Genomic DNA, 23,141 nt, shown 5'->3' on the forward strand with positions numbered 1-23,141 from the left:
GAATTTTGTTTAGAAATCTTAATAGAAAATTTTATTGAAAATAGTTTTTTTTTAATAAGTGTATCGAGAATTTTGGCTTGAAATTTTTTTTTTTAATAAAGAATTTCACTAGAGATCTTTTTTTTTATAAAAAATCTGATTGAAAATTTATTGGAAAATTTTTTATTAAATTTTACAATTTTAATAAATTTTACTCCTATTCCCATCACTCCTTTTCATCTCCCATCGCTTCTTTCGTCTACCATCACTACCATCACTCCTCTTCATCTTCCCATCACTTCTTTTCGTCTCCCATCACTACTTTTCATCTCTCATCATGTCCTATTTCTCCTTTTTGTTTCCTATCACTTCTCATTACTCTTTTTTACTCCCTTTCATCTTCTATTACTTTCCATTACTCCATTGTTATTTCATTCTTTTATTAGCATCTTTCTTCTTGATCATTGTAATTTACTTATCTTTTTTTATTTATTGTTATTGTTTCTTTTATTTGTACACTTCAATAAAAAATAAATATGGTGATTTTTTCTTTAAAATCGAAAATGTGGGACTTAAATTTTAATATTTGCAAATAAAATTTCATTAAATAAGATTATTTTGAATAAATACAGTGTGGTACCTCTATAATAGGTACCCTTATATCTTGTGATCTAATGGTCAGAATTTTATAAAATTTTAAAATTAGATAGCTTTTAAAAAGATAAATACATTAAGCAAATAAAAAAATTTTCTCAATTTTTTTTGCTGACATAATACAAAATCACATGACTTAAAATAAATTTGATTGGCTGATGCAATACCTAATGTTAATTAGAATTATGCATAATTTTTTATATATAATTTATTATTCATTATAATTATTAAAGTAATTTGATTAAGTATATTATCAGGAACTTTTCTATGGGATTTATATTTTTTTTAGCAAGTTTTCCCATGATTCCTTTTTGAGAAATAGATATAATATAATTTGTAATAAATAAAAACTACCAAAATTTTTTTTGAATTTTTTTTCAAAATTTTTTTAACAAAGTATGGGTAAGTTTATAAGCTAAAATGATTTATTTGAATAAGCACTATCAAATGATTATTTTTTTTTTATGTTACACAAAAATCACTTATTCTCAAATTTTTCCCATCATAATAAATTACCCGAACTTCAAACTTATGTAGCACTAGCAAAATTTATTATTTTTTAATCTAACCCGATAAGTTTAAAAGCTCTTGATATGCTTTATTAAAATTATTGGTTAGAATTTTAAAATATTATTTTTTGCTAATGTGACATCTTTTTGAAAATGTCACATTATGACTATAAAATTGGGTTGGTTATAGAGGTACTGCACTGTATGTTTGCAAAAAAAAATTTAAAAAATATCTTCACAATAAAATTTTAAGTTTAACCGATCAAAAATTAGCTAAGTTAAAAAAATCAGATTAATAAATTTACTTTATATATTGTGCATCATGTGACATATTTGAAAAAAAACTTTACGTTCCGTGCCTTATATAAGGGGAGTAACGTAAATTGACCCAAAATAGTAATTTTACATTACTAGCCAATTTTCGATTACTTACTTGCTACCTACCAATCTAATAATGCCTTAAGACTGTACCAATGATGATCTAATTTAGGCCTAAGGTTTGGGACATGGCTTGATTTGGTCTAGTATCACCTATTACAGGGCTCACCTGAGTGATACAAAATTTATGTACAACCATGTGACATCCAAAATTAGGCTTATAATGACTTATTTACTCCGATTTTCCGTAAATCCGGAAAAAACTTTTCTTTCCTTCCTAAATTTTCAAGATGACTTTACCTTATTTAACAGATGATTGTATTTTTTACATTTTACAACATCTTAAAAATAATCGTTCAAATTTATATAATTGTTTATTAGTTAATCGATTTTGGTGTAAATCAACGATTCCTTTACTTTATGCAAATCCTTTTTTACAAATAGAACTAATAAAAATTACTCAATAATCATGACCTTAATTTTTTGTTTTAATAAAGAAGAAATTTTACAATTGAAGAATAAATTAGAACAAAACCAAATTAATAATATTAATTTGGATGAAGAATATAAACCATTATTTGAATATCCGGAATATTTGGAAGACTATAATTATATTACAATAGATCACGTACTATATAAATATTGTTTAGGTTTATTGATTCCTCATAAAAAATTATATGATATTAAACCAATATTTCATCAATCAATTTTACGTCAAAGTAAAAATATCAAAAAATTGGATATTTCAACATTTTTATTTTATAGAGAATCATTTAAAAATTTTAATGTTCAAAATTTCACATCAAATTTAACGAGATTAAATTCATTATCATTAAATTTAAATGATACTAGTAATAATATTGAACAAGAATTTTTAAGCAATATGGCAACGATTAATTTGCAAGAATTAATAATTAATTTTTCCAGTCATGTGATCGTTATGGCTACCTTTGAAAAGCCTTGTAAAATTATTCAAGAGCAAAACAAACTTAAAAAATTTAAGATATTGAATTGTTATTCTTTATTAAATAATATTCTTTTGTCTTTAGAATTTCAAAAGAATTCTTTAGTTCAACTTGAATTTATAAATTCTAACTTTGATAATGCTAGTTTAAAAAGTTTTAATAATTTATATAATTTAAAGTATTTAAGTTTTACAACTTGTAAAGGTATATTATTAGATCAATGTGAGATTTTAAAATTTGTTCCATTTAAGCTCAAGGAATTATCATTTTTACGTAATAGTTGGGATGCTAATGTCACACCATTAATGATCAAATATTTAGGTTCATCATTACAAAGATTATTAATTAAAAATCCGACAATACTTTCTATTGAACATATATCAATGTATTGTTCAAATCTTATTTCTTTAAAAATAAGAATTGATATCCAGTTTAATTCTTCAGTGTTACCATTTTTTAGAAATTTAAGAACAAAGATATTAAATCTTAGTATTATTAAATATGATACTGAATTATTTATAAATTTATCAAATAATATACCTATTAATATTAGTAAAATTTCCATTAATTATTATAGTGCTAATAAGTATTTCAGATTTAAGGAATTTTTAGAAAATTGTCATAATAAGTTTGAAATAATTAATTTAAATTATATTGTTAATTCAAACTTTCTTAAAATTATTTTAAATTATATTGAAAGAAGTAATAATAGTAGTTTAAAAATTCTTGGTTTGAAGGATTTGGATGGAAGATTGAATGATGAGAAATCAATGTTATTGAATAGTATTAAAGCTAAAGGGATTAAATTAATGGAATTTCATAATTTAAATAATGATTGTGGAGGCATAAGTGGAGGCATATAATATTAGTATTAGAGTTTATAGGTTAATATTTAGCTTTAGGGTTTATTTTTTTATTTTTTTTTTATTTTCTTATAAATAAAGCCAAACATTTTAACATTTAAATATTAAAATACGTCCAACCAATAAACATTAGTTAAAAATTATGAAGTATTACAAGATGTTTTCTATTGATATAAGTGTAATTACTGATCACACTCATAAGCTATGAATAATAGTCTAATAGTGCATTAGACTATTATATAATTTAAATCATCCAATAATAATATTATCAGTTTGACGGGATCATTCATGCAATTTTTATAATAAACTCCGCTACTATCCAATAATTTTATTATTATGCTAATACATAGTAATATAACCTAAATAACAATTATGTAAAATCTGTATGAACTTATGAGGATGACTGATAATACTATTTAAATTACTTCTTACAAGGCCTATATTACAAAATTTTTTAATTTCACACTATTGTAAAATTGCGTAAAGTTCAAAATTAAAACTTGTTAAAAAATAAATAATACAAAATACTTTATGAATGACTCGCAGCAAAAAATATGTATAAAATATTTCGTACTATAATTGAATGATCGACGAACCTTTTTGAAAAACGTTATTAACATTTAAAATTTTTTCATTTAATTTAATTATTACTATTGTCGTAATTTTATCTCCATTTTGGACTCGAGTGTTTACTAGGTAAACGAGTATGTATTAAAACAGTGTTTTGATCAGGTAATAAAGGTTCCACAAAATAGACTTAGGTATGCTAACGTATGTACTGTAGTGCTGCATGCACCTTTAAAATAAGCATAGGACAAATGATTATTTTATTAAAATTATTCTTGTTAGTCTTATGAAAGGAAATTTCGTAAGTGAGAACATTTCTTTTTCTTAAAAAATATAGTAATGTTGCGTCTTCATACATAATTCTTAAATTATTAGTAATATAACCTGCTAAATTTTTAAAGAAATTCTTTTTACGTATAAAAGAATATTTTGGACAAAGAATTAAGAATTTGTCAATTTGTGATAAGTTTACGGCATGTTTGTTTAAATATTTGTAAAACAGGGGATACGTTTGTATTATTGTGTGACATATGCAGAAAATTTATCAAAAAAAATGTTATCCGGGGTACTCCTTGCTAAATTTATGATTTCATTTTAGTTTTTACGTTGCACAATAAGAAATATTTATTGATGACGATTGCTCCAAAATCTTTTTGTAACGTATATTACGATAAAATATTTTCTCTCATTTTGCTAACTTAAACAAATAAAATGAGAGATTTTTTAGTCTATTATTATTAAAATATAAAAAGTATTTTATCACATGGATATTAATAACATACTTTCGTAAAGAATGAAGTTCATAGGTTGCAATTTAATAATGATATAATTGATCCAGCAACGAATGAAATTTGGAATTTACGTTTGACAACCTCACAATAAGGTCAAAATTTTAAATTTTTTTGAAATTTTTTTTTAATTACCACCTATTTTAACAAACTGAAATGATTGTTCGCAAGATAAAGAACTCAAGTTAATTATCTCAATTAATTAATTCATTCGAATGCTTCTTTTTTTCTGATTTTACTTATTAATAAAAAAACCAGTCTCAAGAAATAAATGTATTACACATAAGTCGCTAATAAACAATTTACTATATCTAAAATCACTTTTTTACATCATAAGATTTTAGGTATTACAATATGATAATTATGCTGATAAAAATGTGATTCGTCTATTTACTGATTATCAGCAAAGAGATTCAATAACTTAATAAAATAGACTATCAGACTTTTTATTTATAGGACGGACATTCGTAATAATTTGTCACATGATTTTAGAAAAAGTTAATCACAGTAACTGTTTCTAGAAATTCACTGTACACAAACTACTACAATCGACATAAAATTAATTGTGGCTTTTTTAAACTTTTTAAACTTTAAATTTATTTCTTTTACATTAAAAAAAAATAATGTCTTCAAAATTTTTAGCAGAATTATCTAGCGACTATGAAAAACTTTTTGAAACAGAAATTGGATATGATGTTATTATTTATGCTGGAGAAGGCCAAAATATGAAGGAAATTCATGCTCATTCAAATATTTTGTGTATTAGGTCTCAATATTTCCGTTCTGCATTTTCTAATGAATGGGCTGAGAAAAGAGATGGAAAATTTATTTTCAAAAAACCAAATATTTCACCTCAATTATTTAATATTATTCTTAGGTAATAATCTAATAATTTATATAATTTATATTTATGATAAATTTTTTTGTTCACATAATTACAATTTTTCTAACTATTAAATATATTAGGTTCATTTATTGTGGAAATATTGAATTAAAGAATTTACAAGGTCCTGATGTATTGAAGTTATTGATAGTTGTGGATGAACTAAATATCAATTCGTTAGTTTCCCATATTCAAGAATTTTTGATTGAACATAAAACTGAATTTTTACAACAAAATCCAACTGGAATTCTTGAAACCGTTTATCAACATGAAGCATTTACGGATTTATGGAATTTTTGTCTTGAAAATATTTGTGAAGAACCTAAAATTTTATTTAGCTCTGATAATTTCATTAATTTAAAAGCTCCTTTAATGGAATTATTATTAAAAAGGGATGACTTATATATGGATGAAATTGAAATTTGGGAAAATTTATTAAAATGGTGTTTTGCTCAACAAAATATGAAGAATGATCCGACAAAATGGAGTAAAGAAGATATTATAAGAGTCGAAAGAGAATTATACAGATTTATTCCTTTAATTCGATTTTATGATATTGAACCTACAGATTTCTTTTACAAAGTTTATTGTTACAAAGACGGTTTACCACAAGATTTAATTCATAATCTCTTAGAATTTCACGTAGTTCCTAATATAAAAACTAAAACTAATTTACCACCTTCAAGAAAACAAAATTTAAATAATTATCTCGATTCAACCTTGATTGAATCAAAACATATTCCTCTTTTTGCTTCATGGATTGATAGGAAAGATTCTTCACATCATAATAAGAAAAATATTCAATATGATTTTAAATTATTATATCGTTCAAGTCGGGATGGAATTGACACTAATACTTTTCATAAAAATTGTGACAATAAAGGAGCTACTATTTGGGTAGCAAAAATTGAAAATTCTACACAAATAATTGGAGGGTATAATCCACTTGATTGGAATGATGATGGCGTTTGGAAAAGTACAGAAAATAGTTTTATTTTTAATTTTACAAATGGAAAAAATATTTCTACTTCAAAAGTAAGTTATGTTAATAAAAAGAAGTATGCTGTTTATTGTTATGATACACATGGACCAACTATGGGTAATTTATACTGCTTTAAGAATAATTGGTCTAATAAACAGCGTCATTTTGGGATTTCTTATTATGACACAGGAATTCCAGAAGACTTTATAGTAGAAGATTATGAAGTATTTCAAATAATTAAAAAATAAGTTTTATGTATAAGTTATTTTAAGAAAGAGCGAATTATACGTCTTGCGGGTATTATATATAATTACGGTAATACTCATAACTCTGATACCGTTAATGAGTTTATACAATTAATACACCACAAATTACAAACAGTTCTTTCGAAGATAATTTTTTTAATAGACCAAACTTCTATGAAGACGAAAGTTTCCAATCTTTAGTTAGTATTACCTAATGGGTTGTTTAGGGTCCTTAAGATTTCTCAACCTCTGCGTGCGCATATTTCGAAATATGGATAAACTCTACCAATATATTCTGTTTACTTTAAATTATCTTTGGTATACCCTTTAGTCATTTCTTTGTAACTTATCCAATTTGATTACTCCCGGCATTTAATTAGAATATAATTTATGTAGATTAAATTCTTTTATTGTTGCTTAATAAATTATTTTCATTTTTTTAATTTTCATAAACTTAAATTAAATATAGTTTAGAATTCTGATCTAAAATACAACTCCAAACTTTGCTTTTCTTATTTATTTATATAAGTACTAACTACTAAGGGGATGGCCAGAAATGACGTCATTTCCTAAGGGAGACGCATGTCTGAAATCTGTGCCAGGTTACGCCGAGTTCAGTGATAAATAACAGGTAACAAATAAAAATTTTGGAACACAAAAAAAAACAAGTCCCTCAGATAAATAGTGTTTTTGGAACTCGGGCTTGCACGTGATCATGTGACGCTAAATGATGCTAAACATCACTCCTAAGCTAATATATTCGGCGTAACCTGGCACAGATTTTAGACCAGCAAGGGGGGACCACGATGATGTTACACACCTTCCATTTTTAGACACTTGTAGTTAATATAATTCTAGCCAGAATTATGTTTTAATCTTACATTTCCTAAAATGAATGATGACATAGGGAGGGGTCAAAAATCCTAAAATTTAAATTACGTCATTTCTGGCCATCCCCTAAACAATGACTTCGAAATTTTGGACAGAATTATCTAGCGACTATGAAAACTTTTTTAAGTTTTTTCAACTATTTTATTTTATTTTATTTATCACTTTCTAAATAAAAACAAAAAAATATTTTACCAAATAGGTAATAATTATTTGTTTATAAGTTTAAGCCCTTAATTTGATTGATGCTACGTACAGTATATAAATATTGCATTTTGCAATCAGTTCGATAAACTTCTTTTACATTTTGACACTTGAAATAATTTGAAATTAACTTCTGAAAAATCGGAAAAATTGGTTGTTTTTTTTAAAAAAAAAAATTGGTAAATCCGCCTAAAATTGGTTAAGAATTGGAAAGAGTCGGGTTGTTAAAAAATCGGAAAAGTTGGCTTGTTGTAAGTAAAATTGGTAAAATCCATTTAAAACTGAGTAAAATTAGGATATGGATTATTATTGCCAACCAATAGCAATTTTATGTCATGAACTATCATAACGCTTGATCCATTACAACGAGTTAAATATCTATCCAAGTAAATCAATTCATTAGTAATTAATAATAAATTAGTTAATAAACAATATAGTTATTATAAATATAAGATAAGATCAAAACTTATCTTGCAGATTCCATAATCACATACATATCGTCAAAAAAAAATTTTTTTTATTTGAGCACAAAGTTTAAATAGTATGCATAGCCCTATAAAAAATATTGTCCAAACATTGTTCATTTTTTGTTCGGAAAATCGACACATTTACTTGACGTTTATTGGACATTCATCATGATATTGTACGTTTTTTATGTGGTTAAAAATTCTCAATCTCCGCATCTTGTATTAAATTGTAACAAATATGTATATTACCGTGCGAGCGGAAATGCGCATATATTAAAAAATTCAATTTTTATCGGCATATGAAATCACATCATTTTTACAGTAAGTATTACGATATTTTCCGTTTTCGAGTTTTTAGCGCGACTCAAGTGAGAATAATCGAGATGATCTTCCGTTAAATGTTAAGCTTTATAAAGTCAAAGTCACAAGGACAATATGATTACTATTAAACATTTTGAGAAAATCCGAAAAAATTCAAATGTGAAAAAAATTTTTTTTTATTTATTTTATTTTATTTTTATTTTAATTTAAATAACTAGATTAATTTACGTCACAATATAAATAAATTTGCTTTGCGTATTTTAATTATCTAGCCAAATAGATAAATGAATCGGTGATTTATCACCATATTTTTATTTATTTATTTACTCCTATGAAAAATTTTATCCGTTATTTCAATAAAAATATTTTTAATAAGGTTATTAATTCCGGGAATATGAGCCTTCTATGGAGAAAAGATGGAATATAAAACGGATTAACTATTTTTACAGGGAAAATCTTTTTTTTTTTTTTTGTAGACAAAAACACAAGTTCCTTTATATTTTTATTGTTTTAAAAAAATAACTGTTTTATTTTTTGCAATAACCCAATAACCAAATCATTATCTTATTTATTTAATAAGATTTTACAAAAAAAATAATACTATTTGTATTTTGTCTGTTGTCTGCTTTAACATTATACTTATGAAAAAGTAACTTGCCCGCCCAAAAAAAAAAAAAGAAAAAATAAAAATAAAAACGAAGTAAAAATGGAAAAAAATATTTTTCGATAAAAATTTTTTTAGTATCTGAATAATTTTTTTTATAAATAATAATAATCGAAATTTTGACATATAAAGAAAATTTTTTGCTTAATTTTAAATCTTACAAACAAGGGGTTGAAATTTTTATACATAAATGTTTTACATTCTTGGGATATATCTTAAATTTTTTTTTGTTTGCATTTGTTTGTGTTCTTTTAATCATAAAGAAAATTGGTCAAATGAGTAAAAAAAAAAAAAGAAAAATATTTATATGAACTATGACAATATTTGCGAAAAACGAATAATGAAAATAAAAAAATAAAAATAAAAAACGAAAATTTGTTGTTTTGTTCTATGCTTTTTACATTTAGAATATTTTGCCAAAAAATTGGCATCAAATCATCAGAATAAAATGATGCATTTAAATTCGTATTATGGGCAGACGACGTCTTCGTGTTTGTCAAGGAGGTGATCCATAAACTTCCTCGTGTTTCTTCTTAGTAGCTATGAGAGCTAATTTTTGACATTCCTCTCGTACCTCTTTTGATGCGTTCTTCCCAGCCGCAGCAGCGTTGGAAGTGACTTCCCTCATCCTTAAATCCCAATAACCTTTAGATTGCAGGACCTTGATGTATGCGATCCTGAATATTAAAAAATTATTTGGGGGCCTGGTCGGCATTTTCCCCCGTCTAGGTTTGGCCAACAAATCATCATCCTCTAATTTCAAAGGTAAGGATACTAAAATATTTTGAGGTATCACCGCGTTCTCATAGTAGTGAACGAAATCTAATTTCATGATTATGTATTATTATTATGAATGATTCTTTTATTTCTTTATAGTTAATTTTTTATTTATATTTTATTTGAGAGAAGGAAAATAATTTTTTTTTTTAATAGGGAAAATATATTTTTTATTTTAATTTTGAGAGGAAGTAATTTTCTTTTTTTTTTTGGTGTGAATTTGACGCTTTTTATATACAAAATTTTTTGGAAAATTTCACGTGACTTCAGTCACGTGTAGTGACTTGCAGATCAAATTGCAATATACCCTGCACAAATATTCTTCCTTACTGAACCTTTTATATAAAACTTTTTAAGAAAAAATAACTCTGAAATAATAATTGGCTATAATTCGTTAAGGTTATTAAAAAGGAAATCCGTTGAAAAATTGAGATAAAACACTTGTACTTTGCTGCGGAAGGTTCGCAATAAGTCTCAATGTGTTATTATTATTAATGAGTATGTTAGGTCGAAAATGTCTTCTTATAATTCTTTGTCTTCTTAGTTGTTTCTGTCTTTTTTGAGAAGGCATTTTCATTTGTATAACGTATATTAAAGAGGAGATAAAAATAATATGCGCATTTCTAAGGAGGAGATAGATACGAAAAAAACGACGTATTTATAACATTTAAATATTTAAAACTATATATAGATAATGACAGATAATCGACACAAATAAACATTCATCTATACATATTAGTGTATATAAAGTTATTTTTAATATGTTACTTGTAAATGGACAGATGGTGGTTGGTAAACTTGCATAATTTTGTATAATTGTGACCAAGGTTTACTTTCATGAAAGATGCTAACAGGATTATCTCCTTTTACATAATTGTTTATATAATAATCAATTATTATAGACGCAAAAACAACTAAACAATGCCCCGATCTTGAGTGTCCATTCACGTCTCTTCTGTTTTAAATACCAAAACGCCAACTGAGTTAGTAGATTATTTCTTTTATAAAAATTTTAATAATCATTTATGTAACAATAAATTATTATAGACGCAAAACAATTAAGCAATACCCCGATTTTAACGCGTCCATTCACATCTCTTCTCTTTTAAAATACTAAAATGCTGACAGAACTAGATTATTACTTTACAATAGTCATTATATAATAATAAAATTATAGGCACAAAAATTAAACAATGCCCCGACTCTAACGCCATTCACGCTATCAGAATCAAACAGATTATTTACTTTTACAAAAAATTTTAATAATCAATTTTGTACTAATAATAAAATCACAATTAAGCAATGCCCCGATCTTAACGCGTCCATTCACGTCTCTTCTCTTTTAAAATACTAAAATGCTGACAGAACTAGATTATTTCTTTTACAATAGTCATTATATAATAATAAAATTATAGGCACAAAAATTAAACAATGCCCCGACTCTAACGCCATTCACGCTATCAGAATCAAACAGAATATTTACTTTTACAAAAAATTTTAATAATCAATTTTGTACTAATAATAAAATCACAATTAAGCAATGCCCTGATCTTAACGCGTCCATTCACGTCTCTTCTCTTTTAAAATACTAAAATGCTGACAGAACTAGATTATTTCTTTTACAATAGTCATTATATAATAATAAAATTATAGGCACAAAAATTAAACAATGCCCCAACTCTAACGCCATTCACGCTATTAGAATCAAACAGATTATTTACTTTTACAAAAAATTTTAATAATCAATTTTGTACTAATAATAAAATCACAATTAAGCAATGCCCCGATCTTAACGCGTCCATTCACGTCTCTTCTCTTTTAAAATACTAAAATGCTGACAGAACTAGATTATTTCTTTTACAATAGTCATTATATAATAATAAAATTATAGGCACAAAAATTAAACAATGCCCCGACTCTAACGCCATTCACGCTATCAGAATCAAACAGAATATTTACTTTTACAAAAAATTTTAATAATCAATTTTGTACTAATAATAAAATCACAATTAAGCAATGCCCTGATCTTAACGCGTCCATTCACGTCTCTTCTCTTTTAAAATACTAAAATGCTGACAGAACTAGATTATTTATTTTACAATAGTCACTATATAATAATAAAATTATAGGCACAAAAATTAAACAATGCCCCGACTCTAACATTCACGCTATTAGAATCAAACAGATTATTTACTTTTACAAAAAATTTTAATAATCAATTTTGTACTAATAATAAAATCACAATTAAGCAATGCCCCGATCTTACCGCGTCCATTCACGTCTCTTCTCTTTTAAAATACTAAAATGCTGACAGAATTAGATTATTTCTTTTACAATAGCCATTATATAATAATAAAATTATAGGTACAAAAATTAAATAATTCCCCGACTCTAACACCATTCACGCTATCAGAATCAAACAGATTATTTCCTTTTACAAAAAATTTTAATAAACATTTTTGTATTAATAATAAAATCATAGGCGCAAAAACAATTAAGCAATGCCCCGATTTTCTAATAAGAAAGCATTCCCTCGCAAATTTCTGTTTCACGTGATTTTTTTTTTAAAAATTAAATTGATTTTCATTTTTTATCTCTTTTTTAGTCTCACTTTTCGAATGAAATTTAACCACAAATTCTGGTGAAATTTGTAAAATTTTTCTTGATTACACAAGGAATTGATATAAACACATTTTATTGCAACGTCAATCTTTTTTTCTACATACAGTACAAGCATACTATATGCTGTCATAATTATTGTGCCTTTTGAAAAAAAATCAGGAATTCGAACTAAAAAATCCCTATTCTCATTAAATATGAAATTAGAACCAAAGGGAATTTATATAATCCATTCAACCCAAAATTGTTTACAGCACTATGGTCTTTTGAGAAATGAAAAAAATCACGTGACCCTAGTAGTTACACGTGAATTAATAAATACGTTAGCCATTTGTGGCTTGCTAGTGTAACTTTCATTCAAAATACGTCACTTCCTTCACCATTACGAATTTGCAAAATTATTAATTATAATTTCATTTTAAAAGAAAGTCACAAATAAAACAAGATATATATATAAATCTTTATAATTGTATTAAAAATGATATTAAACGTACGGTCAATTAGCATAAGTAATGTAGCTAAAATAATGTCCTACGATTCGCTCATAACTAACCTTCATAACGTTAATGCAATGGCTAAGTTGTGTAAAGCTTTTAAAATTATTGCAAATTTGTCCTCTGGATTTAATTACAAAAACACAAATTAAGCGAAATTCTTACCAAAAAAAAAAAAATTAAAAATAATTTTAAATACGATCCTCCTTTGCAAGTATCAACATACGTCACCCATGCCGTACGTCACTATGCCGTCAATGCCGCAGTTAATATGCGTAGTAATAACTGTATAATATTGTACTAATGCAAATACAGACGTACCAATAAAAAAAAGAGAAGTCGGCTAAAATTATCATGCAGAATTTTGCATATAACATTATTACTTAGGAGATGATTTTCGTTTATAGAGCTTGTTATTATTAGAAAAAAATTAGAAAAAATTTCTGAAAGATTTATTATATTTATAATTATTAAAAAAAAAAATTGGAAAATTTTATTTATACTATACCTTAATACCTGTCATATGTATTATACCAATCTATTGTTATTATTGGAAAAAAAAATTAGAAAAAAAAATTCTGAAAGTTCTATACATCACTAAATTTTTAGGGTATTCAATATTGCACAAATAACAAATACTTAAATTTCACAAAATTTATGCAATATAGTTAACAATATTATATATGTAATTTTTTGTACAAATTTTTTACAATATATTACATAGAAAATTACTCAATAGTATATTATATATATTAAATGGGTCTGGTTAATCATATTACCGACAATCATTTTACCGACAAAATAATAATATAATTTTAAATATGTAATAAAATAAATAATATAGAAATAGTTATTTATTTATTTTGTTATTGTTTATTTATTATTATTTAAATAAAACTTTTATTATATTATTAATTGAAATAATATACAGTACATTATTATATTCAATTAGCATTTTGAAATACTCTAGGATGCTTACGAAAAAAGCAAATTATATAAACTAAATTAAGAAAATAATTAAGAACAATTCTAAGTACAATATATTATGAAGCTGAAATAAATTTTTTAAAAAATAAATTTGATAAAATTAAATATTAAATTCAAGCTATTTTATTATATATGTTATATATTAATCAATTTTTATTTTATATATTATGGTAAATTCTTTTATATTAAATATGTATTTTAATTTTCATAACTGAAGTGGGTAGTGAAACTGTAAGTGTTGATGGTAAAATGAGTGTCGGTAAAATGAATGTCTGTAAAATGTACCTGTCGGTAAAATGATTGTCGGTAATATGAGTGTCGGTAAAATGATTGTCGGTAATATGATTGTCGGTAATGTGAACGGGTCCTATATTAAATATGCAAATAATGTGCATTTTCAGGGTGTGCAAATCAGTTTTTTCCTACACGAAATTTTGCATATTTTCTACACGTAAAAAATTTCCTGATGTAGCGATCTACTGGCATTATTAAAATAGTAGTGACCTCAAGGACAGGACTGCGCACATGCCAATAGCCTCATAGGGAACGTTAGAAGGACACCATGACTCTTAGTTGAAATGTGCGGCCTAACCGTACACACTAATTCACCATGATGCAGTCCAACTACGCAAAATAAATCAGAAATTTTAAAATCTCAATAATCCAATATTCTGACAAGTATTTAGAAAAATTTCTGAAAGATTCTGTTATATCTATACAATCTATTTTATTAGAAAAAAAAAAATTTAGAAAAAATTACTGATCTATTGACATAATTAGCCTAGTCTAGTAAAATATTTACAATAAAATATATATAGAAAATTTTATCTGTCTTACGTATTATACCTATTATTAGAAAAAAATTTAAAAAAAATTCTGAAAGATTTTATTATTTATAACGATCTATTGGCATTATTAAAATAAAAATCGGAAAATTTTATTTATACAATAGTAGTTATTCATTATTTTATAGGATGAGGCACAAGAAAGTTTTAAATTTATTTATTTTGAAATTTTCTTCTGGATCGAAGTCACATGTTAAAAAATATGTTAATAGTAAATTAAAAGATCGGCAAATGTGCTATTAACCAAAAAAGATCTGCTAGTATGTAAAAAAGATCGACAGAGCTAATAATAAAACCTATTAACGAAAAAAGATCTGCTAATGAAAAAAGATGGTAAAGATGGTAATAAAAAAATACCAATCTTCTATTGAATAAAAAAGATCTGCTAATTTTAAATTAGAAAAATTGGTATTAAAAAAATAGCAAAGTTAGTATTTAAAAAATACCAATCTGTCTATTAACGTAAAAAGAAATTGCCAATTTAGGCAAAAATCTACCACTTACAGTAATTTTAAAATACATGAGTTGGTATTTAAAAAATAGCAGGAGTTGGGTATTTAAAAAATACCTATCTGCGCCATACCCTATAAAAAGATTTTTAATACCCATTTTTGGCGAAGTAAAATCAGATAAAATTCGGATAAAGCCGGCGCTAACTTTAAATATCATTGTTGACTGCCAATCATTCTCAAATCTGTTTAATGCGTGCATTAGAAAAAGTTTATTTATTATTGTATATGTTATAAAAATGTGGCGCGGTTTTGGACAAGCATTTTCTGATTAATAATCACGAATTCAATTTGGGCAAATAAAAGTACACTTTTTTATTTATTTATTTGTCATATATTCGGAGTATAATTATTCCTCAAACAAACATATTACCCGTAGTCTTGACAGATATACTATATAAATAAATTAACACGTAAATAACTAAAAAATAGGAGGTCTGCGAGATACATAATTGAATTTTATTTTCTTATGAAAGATATTTGGTTAGTTCGTTAAATTGCATTAATCAATGTTCCGTGTACGTGTAAGATTACTAAGACTTTATTTTTTGAATAAAAAAATAAAGAAAAAAGAAATAGATTTTTATACTCTTTATATATATTCCATAATTACTCATTAGGCGTAAAAATTAATCATAATAGTAAATAAAATCAATTGTAACGGATCTCAAAGTGAATCTAAACTATTTTTATATCCTTTATTTATTTTTTACTGTGCCTAACTGTGCCATGCCTTTTCTATTTGGAAATAAATGAATGAATTAGTAATACAAAATTTACGAATAGAATTTTCTTTAGAAAATAGAATTCTAGTAAACAATAATTTTTGGAAATTTCATTGTAATACATAATTTGTTCTGTTTTTTTTCGAAAAAAAGAAAAAGAGAAGCATCCTTTAGATTGCACAAAAGAATTCTTTACTTCCTTTTTCTTTGATTGTACAATGAAATTGATCTAAATTTCTTTAATATTGATGATGATAAAAGACGGAAAACAAAGACCGAAGACGCACACATGAGTCAGTCTTAAAAAAGCAAAATTGCGCAGTACGCAGAAATTCTGGGAACAATAAATATACTCTTTCTTCGCTATAATGTGGAAAAAAAAAGCTAAAATGGGAGGAAAAAAAGGTCCACTTTTCACTAAAGAGGTATGTTGAAGTAGTAATTAAAGGGAAATAACAATTTCTTTTTTTTTAAAAAAAAAACACTAAAATGTTCTTTTACAGGTCGATAATATTATTATAGAGTTAATGAAGAAATGTGGGAATCTACCTAAACCTTATGTAAAGGTTCGTGAAGCTATCCCACAATATACTTCAAAGCAAATACGTCAACGGTAAGTCATAAATATACAGTATTTCTGTATGTACAATATATATTTTGTTTTTAAGAATACTTACTAATTATTATTCATTATTCAGTTGGATCAGTCGACTCGATCCACGTCGTAAGTAAAAAATTAACTTTCGTTGTAATTTTAATCATTTTAATAATTTAATCTTGATGATTTCTTTTTTCTCTAATTCTAGTTTGTCGTAAATATCTTGATGATGATGAAAAATCATTTATCGTCCAATGGGTCGAACATAATCAAGAACCGAATGGTACAATTCATTGGAAGGATTTAATTAATGAAATTGAACATAAATTTGGAAATTTGCGCTCCGAAAATACAATTAAAAATTTTTGGAACCAAAGGAAAAGAAGGATTTTTAGAGATATATATTTAAATACATATAATAATTCTATAATTTTATTATAATCAATTTTATTATTTTTTTTATGTGAAATGATTCCTAGCGAAAAAATGAAATAGTTATGATGGAAAAACTAATCTTTTTTTTACGACTGGTGGAAATATGAATTTTATACATGGTCATCCGGCATTTAGATAATAACAGCCTAAATGATGAGGTTACGTTATTGATTGGTTAAGGAAAACGATATATTTTATTTATTTTAATAGTATTTAAATTAAAAATATGTGATAATACGCGTTATGTTCTAAAATACTTCATAGTGTATAGTTAAAATCATTTTACAAAATACCAAAATATTTTTTAAAGCTTATAAATTTTATATCCCAAATGTATGCGAAATAAAAATTGACAATTAACATGTAAAAATTTGTAAAAAAAAACAAAAAAAAAATATATTAAGTATTATGTATAAAATAAATCTTTAAATATTTGTTATAATGTCGACTTCAAAAAATAGGAACCACCAAAAATAATTAGACATTCGTGAAGGTTTAATATAAATTATCCTTTTATGTTAAGTATGTACAGAAAATTGGTATTACAGCCAGGGCATTTTTTCTTGGACTATATTGTAGATCATTTAGATCATTTAAGGTGAATACTCGGGAACGTGATTAAAGCAGACGATTGTTTTTAGAATTGAAGGAAATTCTAAATAGAAAGTCGTTCGAAATTGGTAAATATGAATAAAAACTTGAAATCTTCATGTCCGTTTATGTAAATTTTTATTTACACTATAAACTAAATCTTTCATTTTTCTCTCTGACACAAAAATATGAGTCTTGACGCCAAGTTGGGGTGTGCTGTAAGCAAAAATATATCTAGTAGTTATATTTAGTAAAATTTATTTACTATTGGATTTTTTCTTATATATATATATATATAATATATATATATTTGTGATTTAATTAATTTTCTAAGAAGTTTCCCATTCAAATTGATGCAATTCCCTACCTTAAACACTCTGAATTCTTTTCTCAATATTGTGAAAAATGTTCCAAACAATTACATCTTTCAGTAACAGAATGCTTTTTCCAATAAAAAAAGTATTCAAGTTTCAACAATAATACGTATAGTTTTTTCTTTAGTATTTTTTCGAAAAGAAGTGGTGTCATGTTATTAGATATTCTTTAACTTTTTAAATTTTTATTTGAATCCTAATTGGATGCAAAATTGTTAAAAGAGATTTTTTTTTAAAGAAAATTCCAGAACATAATTTTGAATTAATAAGTCAATAGTACGCCTCACCGCCTACGTGCATTAATCTTGACCCACTTGTATTCTATATAAAAAACAGTTAAAGTATTGTCAATCGTCACACAAGCCAGATTTAACATAGTTTTACCGATCTTCATTGGCTTAACCTTTTTTGTAATTTTTGTAAATTTAAAACGGTAGCATTAGTAATCAATTAATTTCAGTACGTCATTGTATAACGCATAATACGATTTATGCATGTATAGGCAAAATTATGTGCCGTAATTTATTATATCTATTTTTGTATTGAAATTAATTATGTTGAAAAAACCGAAATACTATAGTTTCGGTATTAAAATTTTCCGCAAAACTTCATTATTATATTACCAAAAAAGAAGAAGGGATTAAAACTTTCTGCAAGCGATTCGGTTTAGCGGCATAACATGGAATTCGAATGCAGTTACCCGACAAGTTTGTTTTGCCGAATAAATTAATCTAACCAAAATTAAATTTAATTGTCAAAATCAAAATTTTGTGATAGAAAATTTTTAAAATGATTTTATTCTATGGTTGAATATTAAAATTTGATTTTGTAATTAATTATAAAATAATTTAATACATTTAATAATTATAATTGCATTCAAATGAGAATATTATCCCGGAATGAGTCATATTGATTCAATTTTTTGATTCTTCATCTTTAATTGTTCGTTCAAGTTGTCTTTTTTTTACATTCCATATATTTTTAAGTCCATTTAATGAGCGAAATTTTCCAAATTCTTTTTCTATTTCAGGTTGTAAAAATTTCCATTGTATGTTGCCACCATTTGATTTTTGATGGTTTTCAACCCATTTATAAATGTATTCTTTCTCGTCACGAGTGAAAGGTTCGTGGTCAACTAAATAAAAAACGTTAATTTAAACGTAATTTTTTTTAAAAAAAAAGATAAAACAGTTAATTTAGACGTAATTTCTTTTTTTTTTTAAAAAAAAAGATAAAAAAAATATTGTAAACTCACGATGTGGATCAAGCATATTCCACCAACTATATTATAAAATTATTTTTAGTTTATTTTATGAAAAAGAATCTTTTCTAACAAAAACAGCTTCAGTCGTTAATAACTTACTAATTACAAATTGCTTTTGGTTCATAACGATTCTTTAATTGTTTGCTTAACTGTACGAAAGGATTTTTAGGATTTTTTCCGCGTTTATTCCATTCTTTCATATAATTTATAATAATTTTCTTGTCCTAAATAAAAGAAAAAAAAATTCAATATGAGAAAAAAAAATAAATAATTAAATAAATTCGATTAATATAATACGAATAAATTAATTTGTCGTACGTCTGAATTTATAGTTTTGTTTATGTTATTCCTTCTCTCTATTTTCTTCATTTTGTGATAAAAAAAATGTTTTAGTTGTTACTCTTCGTTTGAAAAAATTTATTCATTCAATTTATATTTAAATTTGTATTCGCGTTGCGTCAGTTAGTATAACATTATTAGATTCAACTAATAATTATAATGCTATGCAGATAGTTGCATGATTTAAACTGACAAATATAAATAAATAAATGTATGCATTAATGCAACATATACATTAAAAAGTGCAGCATGACCTTTTGATTGTCTTTAAGCTTTTTTTGATTGTATTAAATTTTTAAAAAAGCATTTATTTTTGCCAAAATTTTCTCAAAGGAAATAATAAATAAGATAAGAAAAACAAAATGGAATTTCTCATCCTTTAATATAAATAAATAAGTAAATGTGAATGAAAAAAATGATGAACAAATTAAAAGATATATGAATGTATTTTTATATATAAATGCAGTCAGTATAATTACATATAACTTTGTCTTATCAAATTTAAAGGTACGTTATTTTTTTTTCATTTATTATATGGAGAAAAAAGGCCAATGAAGTGCCGATTATACTATTTTATTTGCATATTCTAGAAAATTTTCTCATTATAGTTACAAAAATGCTTTAGCCTTTTTTTATTGTTAATAATGAACTTTGTTCATGAGTATCGAGAAAAAAGTTGATCACGTAAAACATCTGCAATGTATATTATTCCTAAAATCAAATGTGTATTTTTAATTTACAAATGAAAAAAATTCTTATACAATCGGTTATTACGTACATTATACTAAAAATAATCGAATTTGCTAGAAACATCATATTTGAACGACTTTTGTATAAATAAAAAGCACCTATTATATCTACAAAATAGAACATTTAGAAATGATCGACAGAACACAGATCGTGGGTGCTAAAAAACGTAAAAAACGGAATTCTGAATCAATTTCACGACCGGGAAGGCGCAATCACTTGCTTTAAATAGTAAATTCATATTATTTTTAAATTAACTACTAATTTTTATAAATTCTTTTATTCTTAAAATTAATTTGAGATGATCCTATAATAATGCAATAGAAAAATCCATTTGTCGCTCTTAATGGGTTGATTAAACTTTTAGTTATTTATTGATTAGGCTCCTTTTTTCTGAAAATCAGTATATAATAATGAAATATAGTTAGTAATGATAGTCTTTTTTTTTCACATGTAATAAAATCATTTTTATTTTTGTTTGTTCATCTCGGATTTGTTATATTAAATCGGAGAGTTAAATTTTATTTATAGTTAATAAACAATACTTTTATATTCATTGATTTGTTCTATTTTTGGTTATAATTATTATTGTAACAAATCTGAAACTAAAAGAACAAAGAAGTATCGGTACAAATCATTTTCTTACCAAATATGAAAAAAATTTCAATATCTAAGTTGTTTGCTTTCTAACAAAAACTTTGTGATAGAACAAATTTATACAAAAGCGAGAAAAAAGTGAAAATATTAACGATTTATTATAATTATATCGTTATTAATCTGCTTAAAATATTGAGAAGAACGAGTATACTAATTCCGTTATTTAACGGCGGGGAGGCTTAATGTTTGTCGTGTTTAATGGAAGGTCCAATTAGAAGAGTGGATCTTACTAGTGTCGCAACTTCAAAATCATACTACATCAGTTTATCTTAGTCATCCTTCAGTAGTATATCTTTCATTACTGAACGCTCCAAATGTTTTCGAGACCGTTAACGCAAACGATATTTCAATTATAAAATGTCATCAGCCAAAAAGCCAGAGCTTTAAAATAGCAATATATTCTCTTGAATAAGGTCCTTATATTTTCTTTAAGTAATTACCCTTCAGTTTAATAAAAAAAGGAATATATGAAAAAAAAAGAAAGAGATAATTTTCCTCGAATATAATTATGATCACGTGATTATTCTATTTTCGACTTTTCGTCGATATGTTTCAGGTTTGGTTCGTCTGTCTGGGTATTTTTACGATAGTCAGGGGAACCAGTAGTTCTTTTCAGTTTGTAATTCTTTTGTATCAATGGTTTTACTGTTTATTTAATGAAATTGACTTATAATCTTAGTGCAAAAAAAAACTAAGAACTTTAGTTTGTAAATTAAGGTACACGAGAATAATACACACGTAATCAGTTTGTTCTTGGCACAAAGTTTATAAAACAAAAGTTATATCATATGGGCCGATTGGAAAAATAAAGCCAATTAATATTTAAGTTCAGTTGATGGGTTCATTAATAACTGATGGGTTACTTATTGTCATTAGCATATAAAATTACAGGGGGCTTTTCTGATCAGCCGATATGTAAAATCATATTCAATACGTAATATTGATCGGGAATGAGGTTTTCATCAAAGAAAACTTAATAAAGTAATTTCCGCTAGATGTCGTGGCCAATTTTCATCCAATCGCAAATTATTACACAGCCTCTATGATTTATTTGTAAAAAATAAATAAGTTTTCAACGTAAAAAAATATATTATTTTGAAATTTCTCTTTCAAATTTCTCTTTCATTTAAAAAAAAAAATTCTTCTTATTTATTTTATGAAATATGAATTCAAATAATAATACTACACAAGTCAATGCATACTTTTAACACTTTGATATTAAAACTTTTAATACTGCGACTTATGTACCTCAAAACACTACATATGAATTTTATTCCATATGTATCGTTTTACATATCCCGTATTACATCTAAATAATGATTTAAATCTATCTTAGTTGATTTGTAGACTACACAACACAGTAATGAGCCAGGATTAAACTCTTAACTTTGTTCCAATGTGAATTATATTCGTGGTATACTCAATTCCAGGGTATTGATCATCAATCTGTGCGATGATGCAATAACAGATAAGAACCGATCACAAATAAAAAAAGGCGTTTACGCTAATCGCTGGTCCAATAGATCGTATATATAAAAGTTTTTTTGGTTGTGAACTAGGCTGACAATTTTCATCGAAGCTGAACGACAATTGTTTCGGTAATAATTTCTGAGGTACATAACAAGCAAGCCCGAACTCAAATTTGACGATTATTTATTTATATTTATATTAAAATAAGATAATTTTTTTATTAATATTAATCAAGGTTGACTATTTGAGAACAATTGCCCTATGAAAAAAGCCTGTGTGATTTTTGTTGAAAAAACATCCAATTAAATTCACTATGATTTCTGTATATTTGACCATACAATAATTGTGCTAAA

The 23,141-nt window shown here is 25.2% G+C and overlaps 4 protein-coding genes across 4 annotated transcripts; 2 read left to right on the top strand and 2 right to left on the bottom strand.

The window, feature by feature from the left end:
• Positions 1-1,776: 1,776 nt before the first annotated feature.
• On the top strand, positions 1,777-3,348 carry OCT59_003525 (uncharacterized protein; the record flags this gene model as incomplete). Its single annotated transcript, XM_025332941.2, has 1 exon — positions 1,777-3,348. Exon 1 carries the CDS (start codon positions 1,990-1,992, stop codon positions 3,346-3,348), a length of 1,359 nt encoding a protein of 452 aa, XP_025165053.1. The 5' UTR covers positions 1,777-1,989.
• Positions 3,349-9,853: 6,505 nt separating this feature from the next.
• OCT59_003526 (uncharacterized protein) lies at positions 9,854-10,189 on the bottom strand (the record flags this gene model as incomplete). Its single annotated transcript, XM_025332940.2, has 1 exon — positions 9,854-10,189. The coding sequence occupies one exon, from the start codon at positions 10,187-10,189 to the stop codon at positions 9,854-9,856; it is 336 nt and encodes a 111-aa protein (XP_025165051.1).
• Positions 10,190-16,681: 6,492 nt separating this feature from the next.
• On the top strand, positions 16,682-17,352 carry OCT59_003527 (uncharacterized protein; the record flags this gene model as incomplete). Its single annotated transcript, XM_025322901.2, has 4 exons — positions 16,682-16,738; positions 16,817-16,926; positions 17,012-17,037; positions 17,120-17,352. The coding sequence occupies 4 exons, from the start codon at positions 16,682-16,684 to the stop codon at positions 17,350-17,352; spliced, it is 426 nt and encodes a 141-aa protein (XP_025165050.1).
• A 1,729-nt stretch (positions 17,353-19,081) lies between these two features.
• Positions 19,082-19,974, bottom strand: OCT59_003528 (uncharacterized protein). The gene is made up of 4 exons (XM_025312129.2): positions 19,894-19,974; positions 19,675-19,799; positions 19,567-19,592; positions 19,082-19,446 (listed from the first exon to the last, which is right to left on the bottom strand). Exons 1-4 carry the CDS (start codon positions 19,942-19,944, stop codon positions 19,226-19,228), a joined length of 423 nt encoding a protein of 140 aa, XP_025165049.1. The 5' UTR covers positions 19,945-19,974; the 3' UTR covers positions 19,082-19,225.
• Between the last annotated feature and the right edge of the window lie 3,167 nt (positions 19,975-23,141).

The sequence above is a fragment of the Rhizophagus irregularis genome, chromosome 11 (assembly GCF_026210795.1).
Source record: "Rhizophagus irregularis chromosome 11, complete sequence".
Taxonomy (NCBI): Eukaryota; Fungi; Glomeromycota; class Glomeromycetes; order Glomerales; family Glomeraceae; genus Rhizophagus; species Rhizophagus irregularis.

Coding starts and splice junctions, on each gene's coding strand:
- OCT59_003528 (XM_025312129.2), bottom strand. CDS start 19,944: ATGAAGAAAATAGAGAGAAGGAATAACATAAACAAAACTATAAATTCA. Junction 19,800..19,893: donor ACAAAACTATAAATTCAGAC/GTACGACAAATT, acceptor TCTTTTATTTAG/GACAAGAAAATTATTATAAA. Junction 19,593..19,674: donor CCAAAAGCAATTTGTAATTA/GTAAGTTATTAA, acceptor TTTATAATATAG/TTGGTGGAATATGCTTGATC.